At 40.7% G+C, this 20479-nt stretch overlaps 2 protein-coding genes and 1 long non-coding RNA gene across 13 annotated transcripts in view; 1 reads left to right on the plus strand and 2 right to left on the minus strand.

Annotated features, from left to right (window-relative positions):
* The window catches only part of YEATS2 (YEATS domain containing 2), a 52294-nt gene extending 50568 nt beyond the window's left edge, over positions 1 to 1726 (minus strand). For 5 of the 7 annotated variants that reach the window (XM_076341613.1, XM_076341611.1, XM_076341612.1 and 2 more), the window contains exon 1: positions 505 to 774. In XM_076341613.1, the coding sequence (XP_076197728.1) occupies positions 505 to 604 (100 nt within the window). In that variant the 5' untranslated portion in view covers positions 605 to 774. Of the gene's footprint in view, positions 1 to 504; positions 775 to 845; positions 1140 to 1691 lie in introns of those variants that run through there. The other 2 variants (XM_076341608.1, XM_076341609.1) reach the window with 2 other exon arrangements.
* A 267-nt stretch (positions 1727 to 1993) lies between these two features.
* On the plus strand, positions 1994 to 18499 carry LOC143162015 (uncharacterized). Its single transcript, XR_012995636.1, has 4 exons — positions 1994 to 2121; positions 2800 to 2907; positions 16938 to 17085; positions 18250 to 18499. It is a non-coding gene; the product is annotated as an uncharacterized LOC143162015 (long non-coding RNA).
* Positions 4426 to 20479, minus strand: part of KLHL24 (kelch like family member 24) — an 81933-nt gene continuing 65879 nt past the window's right edge. For all 5 annotated transcript variants that reach the window (XM_076341621.1, XM_076341618.1, XM_076341620.1 and 2 more), the window contains 5 exons: positions 15215 to 15399; positions 13893 to 14011; positions 12554 to 12742; positions 11927 to 12115; positions 4426 to 10704 (listed from right to left, as the gene is read on the minus strand). In XM_076341621.1, the coding sequence (XP_076197736.1) occupies positions 10504 to 10704; positions 11927 to 12115; positions 12554 to 12742; positions 13893 to 14011; positions 15215 to 15399 (883 nt within the window). In that variant the 3' untranslated portion in view covers positions 4426 to 10503. The remainder of the gene's footprint in view (positions 10705 to 11926; positions 12116 to 12553; positions 12743 to 13892; positions 14012 to 15214; positions 15400 to 20479) is intronic.

Here is a 20479-nt window from a genome sequence, read left to right on the forward strand (position 1 = left end):
ACCCCTACTGCAGGGTCATGGATTTCTTCCCCCTCCCCACCCCCCATGCTGTACTGCAACCTGTAGCCCCCAAAATGTAAACAAACTGCCAATCTTTCTGGAAGCAGACTTCAACTGCAAACAGATGCACAGGTTGGAGCACATCTCAGCATGGGTAACTGCTGGAAGATGCACTGGCAAATACTTCAGCAAGCAACAGGAACCAAAGTGTACAGCTGGGGCCCTAGAGAGCTCATGCTCTAGCTGCTATCATGCACCAAAGTCTGCATCCTCACGCCTTACTGAAGCTCGGTTCAGCTAGCAGGTAGGAAGGGCTCCAAGTACGACAATCGCATCTTCGTTTGGCTATACAGAGGTATCACTAGCTCCCTTGCTCAATTTCTGCCCTTTGACCCCTTAGCTCCTACCCCAGTCCTTTCCTGACCTGTTTGCAGATAGCATGCACATCCATAGCATTTCTAATTTCACTCGGGAGAAGATCCCTTCAGTTCAGACAGCTCCTACCTGACTGTTCAGCCGCTTTGTGACGCTTGTTGGGATGCGTGACGGTGATCTCCTCATAGTCGGGGTCCTTCTCTGCAATCACTCTTTTGATCCCAGACATGTTCTCTCCACTACTCCACTGAGAGGAAAAATAAAAGCATTAATATCACCCACACCACAGCAACCTTCTGGGCAGGCTCCAATTTCCCGCAGCCATGGGAGTCACCATGGGGACTTCCCAAAAGAGCCGGGACACCTCCTTCCCAAGTTGCTACAGATTAACCCACAGCTGCAAAGCTCAGAGCTGGTCCCATTCTGTATGGTCCAGGAGCTCGAACAGCTTCCTGATCTCTGAAGCTCACCACAGCTCGTGTGCATACAGCCACGGCGGTGCTGCAATGGCAAACCACTGTCTGCTGAAGCAAAGAGCCCCCTGTGCCGCACCGCCAGCGAGGTCTGCGCCAGGATCTGAGAGGACGCCCAGCTGTGGTCTGACGGGTGACTTCAGGAGAGCCGGGTTTCCCTCAGCACAGGCAGCACCACCTCTGGCGGGCGGCACGCGCTTGGAAGGGGGAACACTCGGCATGGCCGAGCCGGGAGCTCCAACGATCCGCACCCCAAATACGTGGGGAGACACTGAGGCACCGCGACCTCGCCTGCGGAGCTGGATGCGCACAGGTGCCTCAGCACTAACCCGCGCCCTCGCTGGGCTGCTTGGCTTCCCCACTGCGGGATAACACCACCGCGCCTGGCGCGGGCTTTCCCCCTCCGAAAGCTGCTTAACCCGAACCACGACCCTTCCCGTGGAAAGGGGCAGCGTCTCCCCACCGCCTGCGCGGCCCCTCTGAGGCGGGAGGCCCCGGGCGCAGCACGGCCCGTCCGCGCCCAGGAGGGACGGCGGCCCCAGTCCCCAGCGCACCCCGCCGGGCCGCCGCCGCCACCCCCCGCCTTCCCCCCGCCGCGGGGCAGGACCCGGAGGCGTGAGGTAAAGCCGAGGCCGCGCCAGGCAGAGCCGGGCAGGGCCGGGCCCGGGCGGTGCCGGCGGCTGCGGCGGTGGCGGGACGCCCCGGGGGCGCTGGGGGCGGGGCAGTGCCCGCGCGGCCGGGCCCACGTGCGCGGCCGGCGCCGCTCCCCTCCCCCCGCCCGCGCACACAAAGCCGCCGCGGCCGCGCGCTCCTCCCCCGCCCCCAGCCCGCCCCGCCGCTCACCCGCGCTCCGCCGCGCGCCGCCCGGCCCCGCCGCCGCCTGCACCGGCCGCCCCCGCCCGCCGCCCCGGGGCGCTCAACGCCGGCCCCCGCCGCCCCGTCCCGCCGCCGCCAGCAGCGCCGCCGCCGCCATGAGCGCAGGGCCGTGCGCCTGGCTGCCCGTCAGCCGCTGGGGCGGGGCCCGCGCAGGCGGACAGCGGCGAAGGGGCGGGACGGGACCGGCGACCGCCCCGGGGGGGCCCCCGCACCTGCCGCCGCGGGCAGGTGCCTCCTCGCCGGGAGGCGGAGGACGGGCCGTCACCCGCCAGCCCCGAGGCAGCACGGGGCCGGTCCGGTTCCCGAGTGAAGGAGCGGGGAAGGCGGTCGCGGCCGAACCGCGGTCGCTGCTGCTGTGGAGGTCCGACCGCGCATCTCTCCAGCGTTGGGTGCGGAGGTAACGAACGGTTTGTGGGCGGTAATTTACCCTCAACACCACAAAAAACCCGAGATTAGCGACGCTGTAATGTTTCTTTTTAGATATATTCACGTATTGGCCTAATCCTGACTTACTGGCTGAAGCAACCTTATTTTGTTAAGTAATAAAATTGAAGAAGGTATTTTAATACAGTAATCAGTGAAAGGCGAATGGTTAGGAAAAAACCCCAAGAAATGAGGCATGGCCTGACCGAGATGCAACATACCAAAAGCCCACAAGCGTGGTGCCACCTCACACGACTGAGGGTGGCAGCCCCGGCCTGCCCTTACCTGTTGAGTGCACAAGGCTTTTGCACTCATCTCGTTACAGATAGGCTTCAAAAAAATCTTATACTTACTACTCACCATATTTCGTAGTTTCTCAAATCAGGGCTAAAACCGGTCAGATTAGTGTAGTTCGTACCACAGTTTGTGTTTGGTTTTGGCCAGATTGTAATTCCTCTGTCAGGTGTGGCTAATGGCAAATAGTGCTTTGGTCTGTGGTAGTCCCATGGTTCATGCAGTGAGCTGCTAACCAGCATTAATTAATGTCCTGCTCATACATGTATTTGCAAACTTATTTGAGGCCACTAATTAGCAAGCGTATGCTGAATGTTCAAGGCTTAGCCCTTAAAGTCCTCTTTTTTTCTGATTTCAGGACTGCTACACTGGCTTTCTGACTTCTTACCAAGCAAAAAACGTGAACTATGGCAAATCAGTGGAGACTGTTCTTGTAGTCGAATTTGTATCATGCTCATCAGGAAAAGTACGTATATAATGTAGTTCAATTTTATTTTCTTCCTTTTTCCTGCTTAATAGAAAGAGGAAGAGGCTGTTGTTAAAATATTGCCACCAGTTGACTATGTTTAAGACTTAAAGTATCTTAAGATGGGCTTCCAGCCCTCAGAAATATTTCCATTGCTTTGCAGTCCGTGGATTCCCTTTCAGGCAACGTTACTTCTTTCAGGAAAGTAAATTTCTGCAAGCATTGAACTTGGTTGTAACTTACTTTTGGCACCACAGCAAGAGCCACTTGGTTGCTGTAAACAAGCCTGGCCACACTGTAGAACTGCAGCAGACACTGTTGGCTTGCCAAGTTTTATTTCATGTTAGAAGGTATTTGAAAACCACTACGTTTCTCAATAGTACAACATACAGATTCTCTCATCTTTGTGGGGGTAGGTTCAAAACTGTTGAAACTAGTGCAGCTACTTCAGTTTTCTGCAGGTCAAAGCTGCAGAAAAAACATGAGAAGAAAGATGCGGCAGTATCATCGTGTCCATTTAAGTAAGTTATATTAAAATGCGGAATGTCTGGAACCATTTCTGCAAAGAGCTTTTCTTTCTTTATACTTATTTCTGTGTCAGAGAGACACAGAGTATATTGAATATCAGGGTCCCAGTGCCTTGGACTTTATTTTGGTATATCCAGAACACCCCACATCTGAATACACCACACAGGGAATAGACTTATGATACAGATTAAATCTCAGTGGGCTACAGAGCAAAGCTATGGAAGCTGTATTTGATTGCCATAATGTTTAAAAGAAATGTTTTTGGGAAGATGGTAAGACTAGGATCACATGAAGGGCAAGTTCCGAGTCTGAGATCCAGAATGCATGTTATAGGGAAGAGAAAGCCAGGAGTACAGCTAGTATTCCACTTGAAAATACATGAAAGATGGATGTAATCCATAAAAAATGGGGTATTAAACCAAATACTTTCTTCGTATCAGTTCAACTGCAGTAATACCACCGCATCACAGTCGGAACCCTTACCTTGCCATCTGCAAGTGGGACCTTGAGACAGGCAAGTAGCTGATTTTAGGAGAATAGACTTCCTATAGGATTCTTTCCAACCTGTATTGGTGCCAGTCACCTCCCTAGCATTATTACCTTTTCCTGATTTCCCATGCTGGTTTTGTCTTCCAAGTCCATTCACATCCTTTCCCCATCGCAATACCCAGGACTAACCAATATTTCACATCCCACCCCCATGCTTCATAATTTTTCCAGTTTTCTTTTGCTTTTAAGTTTACTCTTCTGCACAGCCTCCAGCTTGCCTTTATTCATGTCAATAGTTAAGTTCCATGACAAGGACATAAAGATGAGCAGGGGGAACACCTAGACTGGGAGACAGAAGAACGGATTGATGGATATAGAGACTGCAGAGGGGCAGAATCCAACAAGTTAAATGACCCAGAAAAAAGAGGAAGGAGTTTCCTCCTTGCACCACCAAGCCCCACCCTCAAACTTCTCATAACCTAAATAAAACACAGTGAACTCTTCAAAAGGCAAATGTTTATTAGGTACACTGAACTTTAAAAAAAACTTTTAAAGATTATGCAAGAAATATATTTAAATATAACAGGTGTTATTGCAATTGCGCTACATTACAAAATCACTTTTCTACTGTCAGCACGATCTGAAGACCTTAATGTTATATGCGAGATAACATTACGCTGACTCTGGCACGCAGTAACTGGTCTGCACTTTTTTTGTTCAAATGTCATTTGTGCTGCACCAGGTTGTTCTTGAAGACAAGATCAGCTCTTCACAGAACTATGCCTTTTATGTTTCAGTAAATAAAGGAACTGGCAAGGAATAACATGAACTGCTGCTTTCCTCAGCAAAAAAGGAAAATCAAAACATGGTTTCAGGTGAAGATAAAATCATACAAGTAACAGTTCGGGAGGTAAACTCTCTTTCCATGGCCAAGTAGCTCCTACTAATCTGACTCCAAATTGCTACAGGTGCACCAAAAGGAGAATGATTCATAAGTCCAGCATTTACACAGATGAAATTAGTAATAGTACATTATGTTCAAGTCTCTTGATTTTGCTTATTGCCATGCTGCACCATATTATTGCTTCATATTACATATATTGAACAAGAGGTTCATGACTGACAGGTCGGAGCATTCAGAAATACCATAGAGGCTATTGACTAAAACAAGAAACTGTACATGTTAAGGACAGGAAGTCAAAGACTAAACTCAAATCCTTTGTCACTGAGGAGTGCTGGAAACAAAAAATAGGAAAAAACAAATACTGATTTCCCTAGATTAAATCTGTCATAGCATTGTAATAATAGAAGCATTCTAGGCATATTCTAAAAAGAGGTTTAACTATTCTAGTTAACGAATGGCAAGATTTATTTCTCTTAGAAGGCCATCAACAGTCTGGACAGTAAGACCGATCCTAATACAGATAACAAACTGGGAGAAGTAATCCAAGCTCTTTTTCACAATAGATAAAAATAGAGGTGAATTCAAGGCACAGGTATTTTCAAAATTAACACACATTATTTTCTTTGGAACTAATAATACAAAGTAAGCCATAATTACATTATCAACATGCTGTACACAGGGGCTTTTATGTGCATTACTTGTAACAGCATTATCAGAAAATGATCACAAAATTATTCACATGCACAGATGTGCACACATAAAAGTATGAGCATGGACTGGAGCACTACAGTAGAAAAAGAGAAATGTTCCTGTAAATAGAGTTCTTAGACAGTAATGGTATCAGGGCTATATACTGAGCAACATGAATTTATGTGTAACATTAGTTATGGAAGACAGCTGATGCAAGGCCAGTGTGCAGAGAACATGTGATTCACACGTCTGGTTTGGGGTTGGTAGGAGGCTGCTTACCGTTTTATGGCAATGCTCATAGCACTGTCACAATCATGATAAACTGACAGCGAGATCCATTTTTATTAATGTCACCTGAAATAATTCAACACTGAGGAAACTTGTGTGCTAGACATATTAAAAAAAAAATCACTGCTTGACCCCCAACCAGACAGCAAATTTCTGCTTAAAAATCTCATCTTACCTTGTAGACTCCTTTTCCAAGTATATATTGCTCAGGTTTTTTTAACCAGGCACAACAAACCATTTAATTTGTACTTTCTTGTGTACATGAGACTACATTCAGATGAAAACATTCATTTTGCCTCACAGAGATCAAGTCTTGGGAGTTTCTTAATGCTTTTGAATTGGCTTTTGCCATCTTCAGCGGTAGGAAAAAAACACACATATACTTGCCCAGTTGGGCAATTAGGAAAAATGAACCTTTGGCTTTCTCGAACATTGCCACTAGAAGACCATGACCACATATGTATCTTTATCACTCCAACTGAGTTCAGTGAGTTGACAAATGTGAAATATTTTTACCACCTGAGTTTCAGCATCTGGAATTGCAAACCTATGAGCATCCAGAATGTCTTGGTTTCAGCAAGCCCAGTCAAACGCACAAACCCCAAATGCACTGCATTTCCTCCTGCCGTGTCTCATGCCCCCCTCCATGAGTTTCTCTCGTTTCTGTCTCTGGAGCTGGACTAAGTTCACAGCTCTGCCTACCTGCTAAAAGTGACGGCTCCAGCACATCACCATGCCTTGGGCAGGAGGGAAACCTGAAGTCACAGGGAGTGGGACTGCTTCTTGTTTTGTCCTTGTAGCTCAAATAAAACAAAAGCAGGATAAATTGAGTAATAATTTAAGATAATGTGGTGAACTCAACTATTTTGAGGAAGAAGCTGGAACAAATCAGTGTCCTTGCTCTCAAGCACAACTGACCAAAGCTTCCTCTGGGCCTCTGTCAAGGTGAACACCTTCTCTTCCTACATCGTCAGCCTTTCTCAAAAATTTGCAGTGTTAAAAGCACCATTTAAAAAGCTTGAGTAAATTATCATATTATATAACATAATCTGCATTAAAGATACCTGTGCTTCAGAGAGTAGAAACGAAAGCAATCTTTGATTAGAACTGCATTGGTGCCAATTAAAATAAAAAAATACCAGTACAACTCCAGACCCTTGGTGCTAGAGTGGAAAGCACAGTGTCTAAATCCTCAAAATGCATACCAGGCACATAGTATAAAATGAATTATCTGATGGTACAAATGGCAGAGATCCCACAAATTATGCCTACTTAAGCATTACCAAGAAGGGAGCCTACAGGTAAAACTAAACGATTACCAGGCAATGTTACACACTTGATGGCTGTAAAATGAGGGAATGCATGGTATATCTAAAAGCAGGCGGCTATAAGGCTGCACTATAATGCAGTACTGCAGTTATCTATTCAGAACCTTCTTGAAGCCAGGCTGCAAGGAAACATCAACTTTCTTTTCAATTTACATAATCTTGCTAAGAACAGAAGGACATAACTCATGAAGTGGACATCAAAAGGGAGAAGGAAAACATTTAGTCTCATTTCTTTTTAAGAGTGAAATACTTCAAAGGTAATTATTTGTTTAGTGGAGTGAAATATTAGACAACTCTTAAAATTTATTTTTTTAGGTGTGACTTTGGAAATACTTGAGCCCTCTTCCCATGTATGGTTAGACTGAAGTTATATCTTTGTGCAGGTGTCTCTACTTTGGAGCTGTCAAACCTATTACTATTCATGATTGAAATCTTTTGATTATACTGGACAACATTCATAATTTTCTCTCCTAGCTGAGACAAAAAAAAAACCCAAACAACTTGCTGCTCAAGCCCATAAACTGCAAGCAGCTAGATATGCATAACAGTGGGAGTTTAAATACTCAAATTCATCTATACCTAAGTGAAATGCATCAGAGAACAGGGGGCTCAGGACGGCAACTTCCAAATTAATGCATCCTTCTGGAAAAATGGTACATTTTCATTAAACCGAAGTTGAATTGTTCTTTTCTAGCACATCTAAAAATAATTGTTCTAACAGAGCAGGCCGTAAATGCAAATTATTTACAGAGTTAACAAGAAAAAAAAGTCACTGCTTGTTTTAAGGAAATCATTGCACGAATAACTATTTTAGCAATGCTCCACACATGTAACTGTTCAGTATTGAATACAGGTTCTCAAGAATTGTAAGCAGAAGTTTTCTTCTACATCTACATTTCTGCATTTACTGGTTCATTAAACACTGTCATTTTCAAAATAATAGGTAACAGTACATAAATTGTTAAGAAAAAACAACTAAACTATAAAATGAATCTTCAAAATCATAGGAAGCAGTATCTTGTTATTTACAGAGTAGTGCAGTATTATAAACACAGAATAAAAGATACCTATACATAAATGACATTGTTCTACACCTACAGAATAAAGACTGTTTAAAATTAGTATGACAATCAACATTACGAGTCTTACTACAAACAAGAAGGAAATCAAAGGAAAGAAGAGTATTTTTCAAATTGCATCTCTAATGAAGTGCTCCTATCATTTTTTATATTTTCATTTGCAATGATGGCACAAGTTATATACAGTGTTAGTATATAGTATCAGTTACTGGGCAATTAGCATTGCTATCAACGGACCTTATTCACAGGTACTGAAATTACCTTTTCAAAGTAACACTTGGCAAGCAGACACACAAGAAACTTAGAAAAGGATTAATTTATCTGATTCATTTGTCTTACATTACCGAGGGACTTTCTTTTTAAGGCAACGTGAATGTACATGCTCAGGGACTGACTTCCTAATTACATCACTGATACACAGAGATTTGTATTTCATCAGTATTCTTAACATATACAAAGCAGTGTTTGGTATTTAGCCAGAAACTAAAGTTTGTGTCCTTTCCTGAGGTTACAAGTTAATGCATCATGAAGTGCAGCTCCCAGTGCTCTTTAAAAGTCATGACAATATGTTACTGAAAATTACTCCCAGCTTGGCATAGCTTCACTGAGGGTCAGAATTTCCATCTCATGAAGAAATACTCTGGGAAAACAGATGAAGAAAGTCCAGTGGAACAAAACAACGTTCCAGAGATGGTGTTTGTTTTCACCCTCCTGAGCAAGCACGGAGACCAGAACCCCGAGGCCAGGGCTGTCTCTGCAGGGGCCTTATGGGTTTTTTTTCTGCCCTGGCACTGACCAACTTCCCTACTGGCTGCTGTCCTCAGAATTCCTTTGAAAGGCAGTTCCTGAGGTTTTTGGTGATTAACAGGAAATTGGTACACAGACAATCCTATTCATTTTCCAACTCTCAAGTGCTATTTCAGTTTTTATGAACTTGTGCCTCAACTATACAAGCGTGTATTGGAAATAGAGAGACCCAGTACATAAATCTAGGGAGGACTTAAAAGTGGGTCAAAATACAGGCACTTCCTAGGCTTCAAAATTAGCCAAAACATGTTATGTGAGAATTACGTCATATGGCTACATGGACAGATCCACAGATATTTTTCTGGTGACAGAAGGGACCTTTCCAGAATTTCTTTATCTGTGGCCAAGCAGCTTATACAGTAGTTTAGCTATGCTAGAGTAAGTGATTGTCTGAAGAAAGGCCAAGAAATACTTGGTGGATAACTCTGCCATCTCTGCAGATGAGATATCTGAAAAGACCAATTCATAAGCTGTAGGGTGCAACCTGAGTCCCTACCTCTATTATCAGGTAATTTATAATGTGATGCAGAAAAGTGGAAGAATCCAGAATTCATCATCCTTTATTCCGTGAATAGTTTAGAGATACTTCGCAGTGAGCAAAGAGCGAACCCAGTAACTTTCAGACTTCAGCCATACTATTCAAAAAGTTAAGAACTGGGATTCAAAATTTGCTTCACAGATGCATGCCTACACTCCACCGGTCACTTGTTTTCCATGTCATGTAACCTTGTACTTCTGATAAACATTTAGCAACACTATGAATAAGGTCCATAGCGTTAAGGTACACAATCGTCACTGCAGTGTGTTGCAATGGCTCACTAAACAACCAGTTTCTCCTTCAGAAAAAAGCATTCCTCAAAGACTCTAATGTTTGTCCTATGTAGCTTGTTTTGTTTGGTTTTGGGGTTGTTTTTTTTGTTTGTTTTTTGTTTTTTAAATTCCAAACCATGCATGATCTGACATAAAATCTACTTGGTTAAGCCAAGTAATCTGCTTGTAAGAATGCTGTGCATATGAATTATAATTCTATAAGCTTTTTTTAATTGTAGGTAATTATCCTAGATGATTCTTTGGAATTTACTTGCCTATGTATTTTTCCTATTAGCAGAACCTGAAACACCTTGCAGATATCACTTCTTAGGACACAGGCACAAATGCTTGTGAAGGCACTTTCCCCACAAAGCTTCCAAGATTTTAATTACTAATCACACACAGGGCAAACTTTCTGAACACTAGTACAACGTACTATTACTGGTCTCGTATCAGAGCCCATAGCCGATATAACTGAACTCTGGTTACTGGATAGATTTGTAGACTTGTTTTGTAAGTTAAATTAACCCTTTTTCTAAAGGCACAGGATATAGTTTTCATATGACACTTAGGTAGGGAAAGGGCACTTTCCCACTTCAGGAATCTTTAAAAAGCCTGTCTTGCAGCAGACCACTGGATTCATTCATGCCGTCTTCTTTTTTCAAGAAAAAAATTAGAGTTTAAAGCCTTTTTCATTATATCTATGAATCGTCACACAGCCGTGATATGATACTGGCCTGGGCATGGCTGCTACTCCTGTGATAATGCCCGTTGCAGGGTCATAACAAAGAATAGTGTCTGTGGCTTCACCATTTTCTCGTCTTCCACCAAGGATATAGATTTTTCCATTACACACAGACATGCCACAATTCTCCTGTTTCAAAATACACAAAGGAATACATGATTATTTAAAAGACAAGACCTCAATTTCTGCATGTCTACCCCAGTGCAGAAGGACAGCATTGTGCCTACCGTCTGTAAACAGACTGGCCTATACTATTCCCTCCTGAAAGGGCCAATGCAGAAAGCACAATAATTGGGGAAAACAGCAGCACAATCCTACAGAAAAGACTATTTCAGGTCTAAGCCTTCACTACACATAGCTCAGACACGGGATACAATGGAATACAGCTGAACGCTGTACTTACCATTTAAACACCTGAGATAAGGAAAGGAGGAGATAAGGAAAGGAGAAGAAAACAAAGGTTTTCAGAAGAGGGACCACAGTAGGTACTATTAATGCAAAAAATGGGAACAAGGAGAACAACCTTAGAGGAGTAACAGATAATGAAGAGGGATATAAACAGGGAAGAGGAAAAAAACAGTACCATGAAAGTGAGAAAGACAAAGAAAGAGACAGCACTATGTCTTACTTCAAACAAAGAGAGAGAGGATTTTATTTCTTCCTTAAAAGCAGGCATGGAAAAAATACTCAGTTAAATAGAGAACATATCAAAACAGAGGAATAGAGGTAAGGCCAGGAAAAAGAAGAACAAGTTTCTGTTAAGGTAGATACTGTAGACTGTGTGATTGATGTTTTAAAAACATAGGGAAAATTAACTGACACACACACACACACTTTACTACCAAGGGGACACATTTTTAAATTCTGCTCAGTGTTCCAGATGTGGAAGTGATACAGCCCTCGCTGCTTAAGTCAGATACAGTGTGAAAAAACCCCACTGTACAGCACAGAAAGTAAAAACAACCTTCAATATTTTTTGTAACATTGAAAGGCTTTAATCAATTATAAGGAAATTACTATCTTCAGCCTAAATTAAAACATGCAGCAGCACTTGACAGAGATCCATTTCTATACAATTAGAACATTATCCATTATACTGTTACACTGTTCTCGAACAGTAACTGCCCTCAAACAAAAAGACTGGACTGGCTAACAGTGACACCCAGCTGAAAAGCAACTGGTTTAGAAACTTCCTCTTCTGTGAGATTTTGAATTATATAGATGAAGTAGTAAGAATGGAATCAGAGATGCAATTTTAACAGCGTTAAACAAGTGTATACTCATTTCACGCCAAGATACTCATGTAAAAAAATACCTTTCAGATGTCTACGGGCCTTTTAGTGTTAATTACCTGTCTGCTGAATGTATTCTGTACATGCATCCAGTAGTCCTCAGCTGGATCATAGCAGTATATTGCTTTGGTAAGCCCACCAGCAACATAGATCAGATTGTTTAAAGACACAGCCGTAATACATCTTTTTGCAATAGGGATAGTCGCACGGAGCAACCAAGAATTAGTATCGGGATCGTAAGACTGAACCTGAAAAAAAAAAAAAAAATATACATGCATTTCAGATTAAAAGCCTACCTGAAATAACCTGGCACACCCACACAGGTTATACAAGGAGAGCCAAAGAAGCAGTACCTGGTGGGCAACATCTCACCAAGAAAATTAAGTCAATATAAATATAGGTCCATATATCAATAAAGTCTATATATGCACTATATTCAACATTATTTTCCTAACACTCAGGTTTAAGAATTCACAGAACTTGTAAAGCCAATGACAGCATCCATGAGAAAGACCACAGTAACAGTATATTATTGAGTTAATGTTTTCTACTCTGTATCTTTGTATAATAATAATTCCATACTCCATTCAGCAAAACAGTTAAAACAGATCTCTGTATCATTTGTTTTTAAACCAGCAATACTGTTTACCACGGATAGAAAATGCAATCAAACACAATTAACTGACCTTGTCAGAACACGTGTTGTCATCAGGACCACCCCCGATCACAAACAGTTTGCCAACACAGCTGGTGACTGCTGGAGAGCTCACAGCTTCTTTAAGGGGAGCCACCTCTGTCCATCGATTGGAAAACGAATCGTAACACTCCACACTGCTGAGGCGGTTTTGCCCATCATATCCTCCAACAACATATACCTATGCAAAGTGGTAAAAACGATCAGTTTCATTTTTAGAGTAGTTATTACATTTAAATATGAAATTAAATTAAAGCTGCAAGAATCCTAATTTGCTAGGTTTGTGAAGGGATACTTTCCTCAAATTTTCCAAAAATTTCCAAAAATTTTTGATTTTTACATAGGAGGAGAAGAATATGGTCTTAAAATAATAGGTAAAGACTCTCTGGAGAGTTCGATTCAGTCACACGTGGAATGATGCTGCAAACACACGTCTAAAGCATAGTATTATTAATACTGAGATAGAAACTTCCTATTTGAATGTCATTTGTTAAAAAAGGCACTTCTCTGCATTTCTCTTTTTAGATTACATTCAGCAACAGCAAAAGTCCATCTGAATTGACCTTTGCTTTTTGTGTGTTTTACTTTTTTCCTACTTGCTTACAAAAATATTTCTTCCTTTCAGTTTGTAAACTTTTCTTTACTTTCCTGTTGCTTCTCTCATATTTAAGAAAGAAGCAGAACTCATTATTATTTGTGTCTACCTTCTTCCCACTGTTTGCTCCAGCTGCAAGTCTCATCTCCAAGAAGTTACTCACTCTAAGGGACACCACCATGCACATCTTCCCTAACTTTCATTAGTGGAATTCTCACAGGCAGTTGATCCCAACTACTGTTTTTATGTTACGGCATATATGCCTCCAAAGTACAGCGAAACCTCCTATTTCCCCACAGCATATATTTGGTTAATTTCAATATAAAACATTAAATAAAAGAGCACAGAGCTGACATTCAGAGCAGTACCAGTTTCTGTTAATAACTGCATAAACTGTTAAACTTTTGACAGCACTTGTGAAGCACAGGTAAATCCCAATGCTTCTTTGCCTCCCAAAAAACTGCTTCTTGGGGATAAGACATTTCAATGACAATACCTCCCCCCCCCCAAAAAAAAACCCAACAAAAAACTGAGGGGTAACATGATTTTCACATCCACGAATAGTGTCTAACTAATGAAGAGCCTAGCAGTTTAAAATATTCTTTTATTTGAAAATATGTATTTTTAAAATATTTGATAGGAAATAATACTAAATACGTACGTATGTTTCTCCACTGTTTTCTTATACACAGCGAACATCCCCACTATAAAAAAATTACAAATATACTTCTCTTACTTTACCAAGAAGAACAGCCATTTTATGACGCCATCTGCCTTTATTTAAGGAGGCAACTCTGATCCAAATGTTAAGTTGAGAGTTATAAATCCAAACATCCCGGCTATTGATTCTTCCACCTTTAAAAACAAAAATATGCCAATTTGAATAAATTCATTATTGAATGAGAAATGTTAACTATTAACATGCTTCTCTACAGTGGGCAATGAAAACTTTATATCCTTTTTAGGTGAAATAAAGATCTATCTATATTTATACGTTAGACTGAAAAAGTCAGTTTCAGTAGATTTCAAACATGAAAACATACAGTAAGTTATTTTACTTACGAGTGCCTTTCCCAGTAACATGCTGAGACCACATGAGATTATTTCTTGAGATTGCAATGCATTTTAATGGCTTTTGCCCATGCTCTTCTGATTTCCTTTAGTGTCACTACCTGGATGAGACACTCAAAATCTTAACCGTTTATGTGCCTCATGGCACATCCCTAACACTAGCTGTTTCCCCTCTTTGGTTTGTGCATACATCATTGTTTTACATTTTGTTCAAATGACGCAGGTACTCCAAATCTGAGGAGACAGTTTCTTTGGTTCAACTAACACATGGGGCTTGGCATCTAAACCATTGTCTGTACCCTATAATTTACCCTTGCTAAAAGACTGAATGAGAGGTGTTTAAAAACCTATAGCTATTGCTCATATCGCTGTAAAAGGCTGGTATAAACGGATCCCCAACTCGGGTGCTAAAAGGAATTTGTTTCCATTTTACATTCCCACAATGAGAAGAAGCTTTAACTGTTTTTCTTTTGGAGTCTAGGCAGCCATACAATAGAAACGAGTCACCAGCAACGTACCAGTGCTGCGGTGCTCCTAGGCAACTGGTGGTTTTAACCAGCACACAGCACGTTTTGTAGCAGAGAAAATGCTGCTGGGAAAAGACTGCTTGGGATTTTTTGCTTGGGATTTTTCCAACTGTTGCTGCAAACAGGCCACTATTGTATTTTAAAGCAGTGTACTTAACGAGCATAAGCTAGTCTCTTTAAATACAATGGATATCCTGGAATCAGCTGTAAAAAAACCTGCTGATTAATACCAAACAAAAATCCCAGAAAACACTTTTGTCTACAATAAGATTGGTTTGGGGCTGATGTTTACCATTTACATCAGAAAGTTACTTTCAGTTGAGCTTCCGGAAGTTCACAGTACAAAGATCTGTCACACTACTTTAAAAAAACAAACAAACAAACAAAAACAAAAACCCCCAAAACCAACCCAAACCAACAAAGAAAAGAAAGAAGTCTTAAATTTTTTAGGATTATTCACCTGAAACAAGAATATCATTCCGTAGAGCACACACTGCATACTCAGACTTTGTAAACTCTGGAAGTTTAGCCAGCGACTTCCACTCTCCTGTTACAGGATCGTAGCACTCAGTATATGGCAAATTAAACCCTCCAACTCGTTCACAGCCTCCAACAACAACTATCACCTCAGAATAACCAGTTGATCTAAAAAAGTGAACACAGAAAACTAAGGTGTAGAAGATAATTAGTACACGGAGGACAAACAACATTGTCTTCAACACTGTGTGAGAATTGGAAAATTTACTATTTAGCATTAACTTCTACAGCAAAGAAAAAAGAAAAAAGAAAAAAGAATCATTTAGCAAACAGTTAGAGGTTTTCACTGTTTCCAGCTCTCTCATTACATAGCAGGTTACCACACCAACAGGTGTTCTGTGTAAGTGGAGTTGCACTGCACAACATTCTATATAAAAAAAAAATCAAATAATTAAAAAATACAGAAAGCCCTTACTCTAATAATATTTTTCCTTTGACTGTGTATGTAGAGATATCAGAAACAGAGTTCAAGTGAGGCTTGAGACAATGAGATGAGCAATCTGATTCATACTGAAACCAGTTCCTGTCGTCCCCCCCCGAATTTTATAAAATTCATAGTACTTTACAGTGCTTAAATATTCAAAAAGTTTAAAATGTTTTAGGTTATTTCCTGTGGAAAAAAGCTGAAGGCATATAGTCCCCAAAATAAGGGAAAAGAAAGAAACCTTAGAGCCAATGCACAGTTGAAAAAGTGAAAAAACTGTAGTGATAGAAGGAAATATTAAGGAATGCTGAAATAAAAATTCAAGCCTAAAACAAAAACTAGAACTGTGTGAAAAAATTAAGCATTAGACAGTCTGCAATGTACACAAATAAGCCTTCAAATTCTATTCCACACTCTTATTCTCCTTCTAGTAACCTGATGCTTCTGCGTTATACAAATCCTGTATTCACAGCAATAACAAAACTCGTTATATGTTAATCCACATTTGAATGTAGAGAATCAACCAACCATCTTCAACATGCAAATCAAACTACGACCAACTTTTATTCCTTCTCTCAAATGTATAATTTCTTGTAAGCATTTGTCAAAATCCTTTCTTTCCAGGGCATTTTTAGATTAAAGGATTTTGCACTGATACAGTTATTTCAAGGAGTGCTGTCTATTCATCAAGTAAGACTGAATACAAGATCAATTTTATTTTTAGTAAGCCTTTTTGCTCTGTTGTGATTTAACTTCGATCCTGGTATGAACAGGCATCTCATTCATACCATTGCTGCGTGCTGCAGTCCTCTCTCAAAAAAAAAAATTAAATTGCCTTATGACTGCATTTGAAATACAAGTTGCACGATCTGTCCCCAAATTTCTGAACATGTGAACTTACGCATATATTAATTTATAAATCCCGATGAGATTTTCCCCATTTTGAAACATCAGGAATAAAACTAGTTAGCCCTTCTATCTCCTTGTCACCGCACACCACAATTTAAATATACGATATATCTTTCTACTCAGAATATTTTGAGCAGGCAATGCTAAATGATAATGTACTATAAGATTATATATATGAAGATATGCATCTGAAGAAACATACTTACACACCTGAACTAGTCAGAAGAAACACTCTCTTCAGCTGCTCAGCTTTGAGGTGATGCTTGTTCCTGGTTTCTATGCATTTACTGTTACTGTTTTTTGCTTTTTTGAGGAACAACTCTGAAAAGAATCTCTCAAAGGGTAAGAGAGGGGAAGTTCCTGTGCCAGCAAAGCATTACCCAGAAAGAGAATTTCCTTAAAAGCAAGAAACTCATCTCATAATTTGCCTTAGAAGCAAGCCCAAATACATCAACTAACTGGTAGGTACAAAAGAGGTTTGTCTGTTGATTACTTTCTAGATTAGAATCAAGGTCTCCACTTAACTGAAAAGCTTACTGCACCAGATTATCAATCTTTACTTTAAAACTAAATGAACCAAAAATCTTTGATCGGAGAGAGCTCTTTATGAATTGCTGTGATGGAGTTTTGCTCTTTAAAGGAAATCTTAATTTAGTACAGTATTTCAAATCCACAGAAAAACAAAATTTTTCCCAACATTTTAGCACCTATATGGCCACATATCCTTTCTTCAGTTAGGAAACATTTTCTTGAAGGAATCTTGCACTGTAGAGTTTTTAAGGTTAGTTCCAAAAGATTTTTTTGCAAATGATGGAGGGCACATCAGTTTAAGAGAAAAATAAAATAAATGTGGGGAGTACACAAAAGGAACATACAAAGGCTAATTCCAGAAAAGAACTAAGGATATATTTGAATGGAGATTAGAAAAAGCTGTGATCTCAATCAGTGGTACAGAAAGTCCTCCTTGTAGCCCTCAGAAGAAAGGGTGTGAGCAGAATAACAGAGGTGAGCTAAAAAAATGCACTAGAGATTCCAGAAGACACTCTCTTATCAGGAAAAGGTACACAAAATAGAAAAGGGGGAGCGGAAGACAACTGACAGAGTATCATATAATCCCGTGCATTCCCAAGAGCAGGTTTCCAAGGGGTCCTGAGTTACACGCAGACCTCTAGACAAGGTGAGAATGCTAACCAGCACAGCGTCAGCTGGACAGAAGAACTTTCACTAGTTCAAACAGATTAAATTCAAAAACATTTTAAGTTTGGGAGACAAATTATGAGGATTCTGGTAAATCACTTTTTTTTTCCCCCCCTGTTAATTTACTTTTGGGTAGCAAATGGGTAACAGACAGAAATGTAAAGTGAAATAAAACCTCATCTCCTTGGGGGACTGCATTAAAGCTTTCTAAAGGCAACCAAAAAGGATGTGTTAAATATATAAATATAATAACAATATATGAGTGTCCTCTTTAATTAGTTAGAAGTTATCAGACAGCTTAACAGGAACTCTGTGACTGAAGAATTCACAGGTATATGAAAATCTGAAGATAATTCAAAGTTTGCAGTAGGAAGAGCCTGTTTTGTTTTGTATATGGAAATGTATTATTGCTCACTGCTTGATCTCAGCCTGGAGATTTGCTGTGGAACACAACCAGCAGGGGACAAGACAGACTTAAAAGGAACATGAGAGGCAACCTCAAGATGTCACTATGTCATTGCAAGTACATAACTGAAAAGCTCTTTCAAAAAGACCTTCTGCATGTGTCAACGATGCCTAGGGGCATACAACACAAAGAGCAAGCAAGCAACCTTTACACCATATTTTAAACTTTTATTTACTTCAGGTAACTCTTCACTGGCTTCAAAAAGAAAAAAAAAAATCAACTGCGAATTGCAATCCCCACTGTTCTTTTAGAAAAAAAAAGGGATAGGTACATACATACCCATACAAGGAATCACAATTAATTTCCAGAAGTTTCAGTAAAAACACTGGCAGGGAATTTCTGATCCTGCAGCCTGTCTCCTTTTAGAAACAGTTTATATAAAGAAATTGGAGGAAGGCAAGAAAGAAGGAAGAGAGCTCTCCAGTGTCCTCTGCTCTCCACCCCCCCCAGAAATGCCCAGAAAATGTGCAATGAAAACATGGGGGAAGGGGGACCTGGTAACTGTTTTAAAACACAATCTCTTTTTGCTATAGGCAACAGAAACAAACAGGCAACAGGAACAAATGACAAAGAACTATCCCATGAATGTAATATAGAAAAGGGAAAAAAATTCCTACTGGGAGGCTAGCCAGTTTTTCTCTTTGTAAATTACTTCTCTTGTTCCTGCCTACTCGAATTCACAGTGCAGTTTAATAAGCTCAGCAGTAAAACCAACAAAACCCCAAACCAACCCACCCCCCCAACCTCAGAAATCACCTGTATTAGGCATGGTACTTCATTTACAAACTGCAATGCTACACTGAGGCTATTCAGATTCTCAGGTACATACACACCATGCACTTTGACAAAACTGCTAAGTCTGAGGGTATTTGCTTTCTTTATCAAATTGAGTAATAAACATACAACAAACACCACACCAAATACCACAAGATACAGTCCCCCCCTCCTCCCCAACTCACTCATGAAACAAGGTTGTCCTTGGCCTGAATTCCATGGTCCCTCCCTTGGGCCCAGACTCAGGGTACGAAATGCCTCAGAAACTATCGTTGCACCAGTTTCCAAACTGCCATGAACCAAAGGTTTCCAAAGACCCTCCATGGCAGCGTACAGCTTAGAAAACCTGGCAGCAGGGCTACAAGGAGTTTAAGAAGAATTTCTTCTCTCACAGCAGGACTGAAGACTGGAAAGCCACTAATGGGACATATGCTGGCCAAATATTCCACCCCCCCTGCCCCAAGCAAGCCTTTAACACATGCCAAAAAAAAAAGAGGCTCCCTGCACAGTCACTGTACAGCAACCACATATGACTAAGAGTAAACAAAGAGGAGTAACTCCTAACACAATCTGTTTGCCTAGACCAGATCATTGCATCACTTCAATTTAACACGATTTTAAAACTCCAGCTTAAATCAGCTGGAGTTAACAATAAACTATCATGTCAACTATCATGTGGAGGTAAGGCTCTTACCGGGAAAATATTTTCAGGGAAAAAGAAAGAAATATAACCACCATTGCCCATAAATGCCACTAATGGACTTTTCCTCATTTCTTCTTGCAACTTCAGTCACCTGTTTGTGTAACACATTATTAAGTAGCAGCAATTCTGAATTATTAAAGCGTCACAGAGTAAGCATGAAATACTTCAGGAACTGTTTCATAATTCTTTAAAAATGCAAAATTTTGTTTCTTTACAGTTAAGAACCTGTTGTTCTGCTGTCTATTTTCTATTACAATTCCGTGTACTACTCCATCTGTGAAGTATTTGTGATGTAGCAGGTGAATGCTCCGAATATATATCCCCATCCACATCCTTTATAGTGTGCCGTACACTTACATGACTTTGTTATAAAAAGAAAGAAGGTTGGGAAACGGAATGGTTTACCTGCTATAGCACAGTACATTCTTTTCAAGACACTGCTACTGTGTGAAATAACTTAAGATCTCACCTAGCAAACATTAACCTTTAGAAAGTGTTTTACTTGCAAGGTAATATAACGTCACTTACCTGAACAGTTGTTTATTTGATAACAATGAAGTGATCTGTGCAAAAAGACTCACTTACGTACATTTTCAAGACGTGAGCGTCACATGTTGTGGGGAAGTACAGAAGTGTAACTGTAGTGGCTCCAGAATGCAAAATAAAATAATCTGCAAGTGATTTTTTCCTGGGCACGTGTATATCAAACATCTGT

The sequence above is a fragment of the Aptenodytes patagonicus genome, chromosome 6, assembly GCF_965638725.1.
Source record: "Aptenodytes patagonicus chromosome 6, bAptPat1.pri.cur, whole genome shotgun sequence".
Lineage (NCBI taxonomy): Eukaryota > Metazoa > Chordata > Aves > Sphenisciformes > Spheniscidae > Aptenodytes > Aptenodytes patagonicus.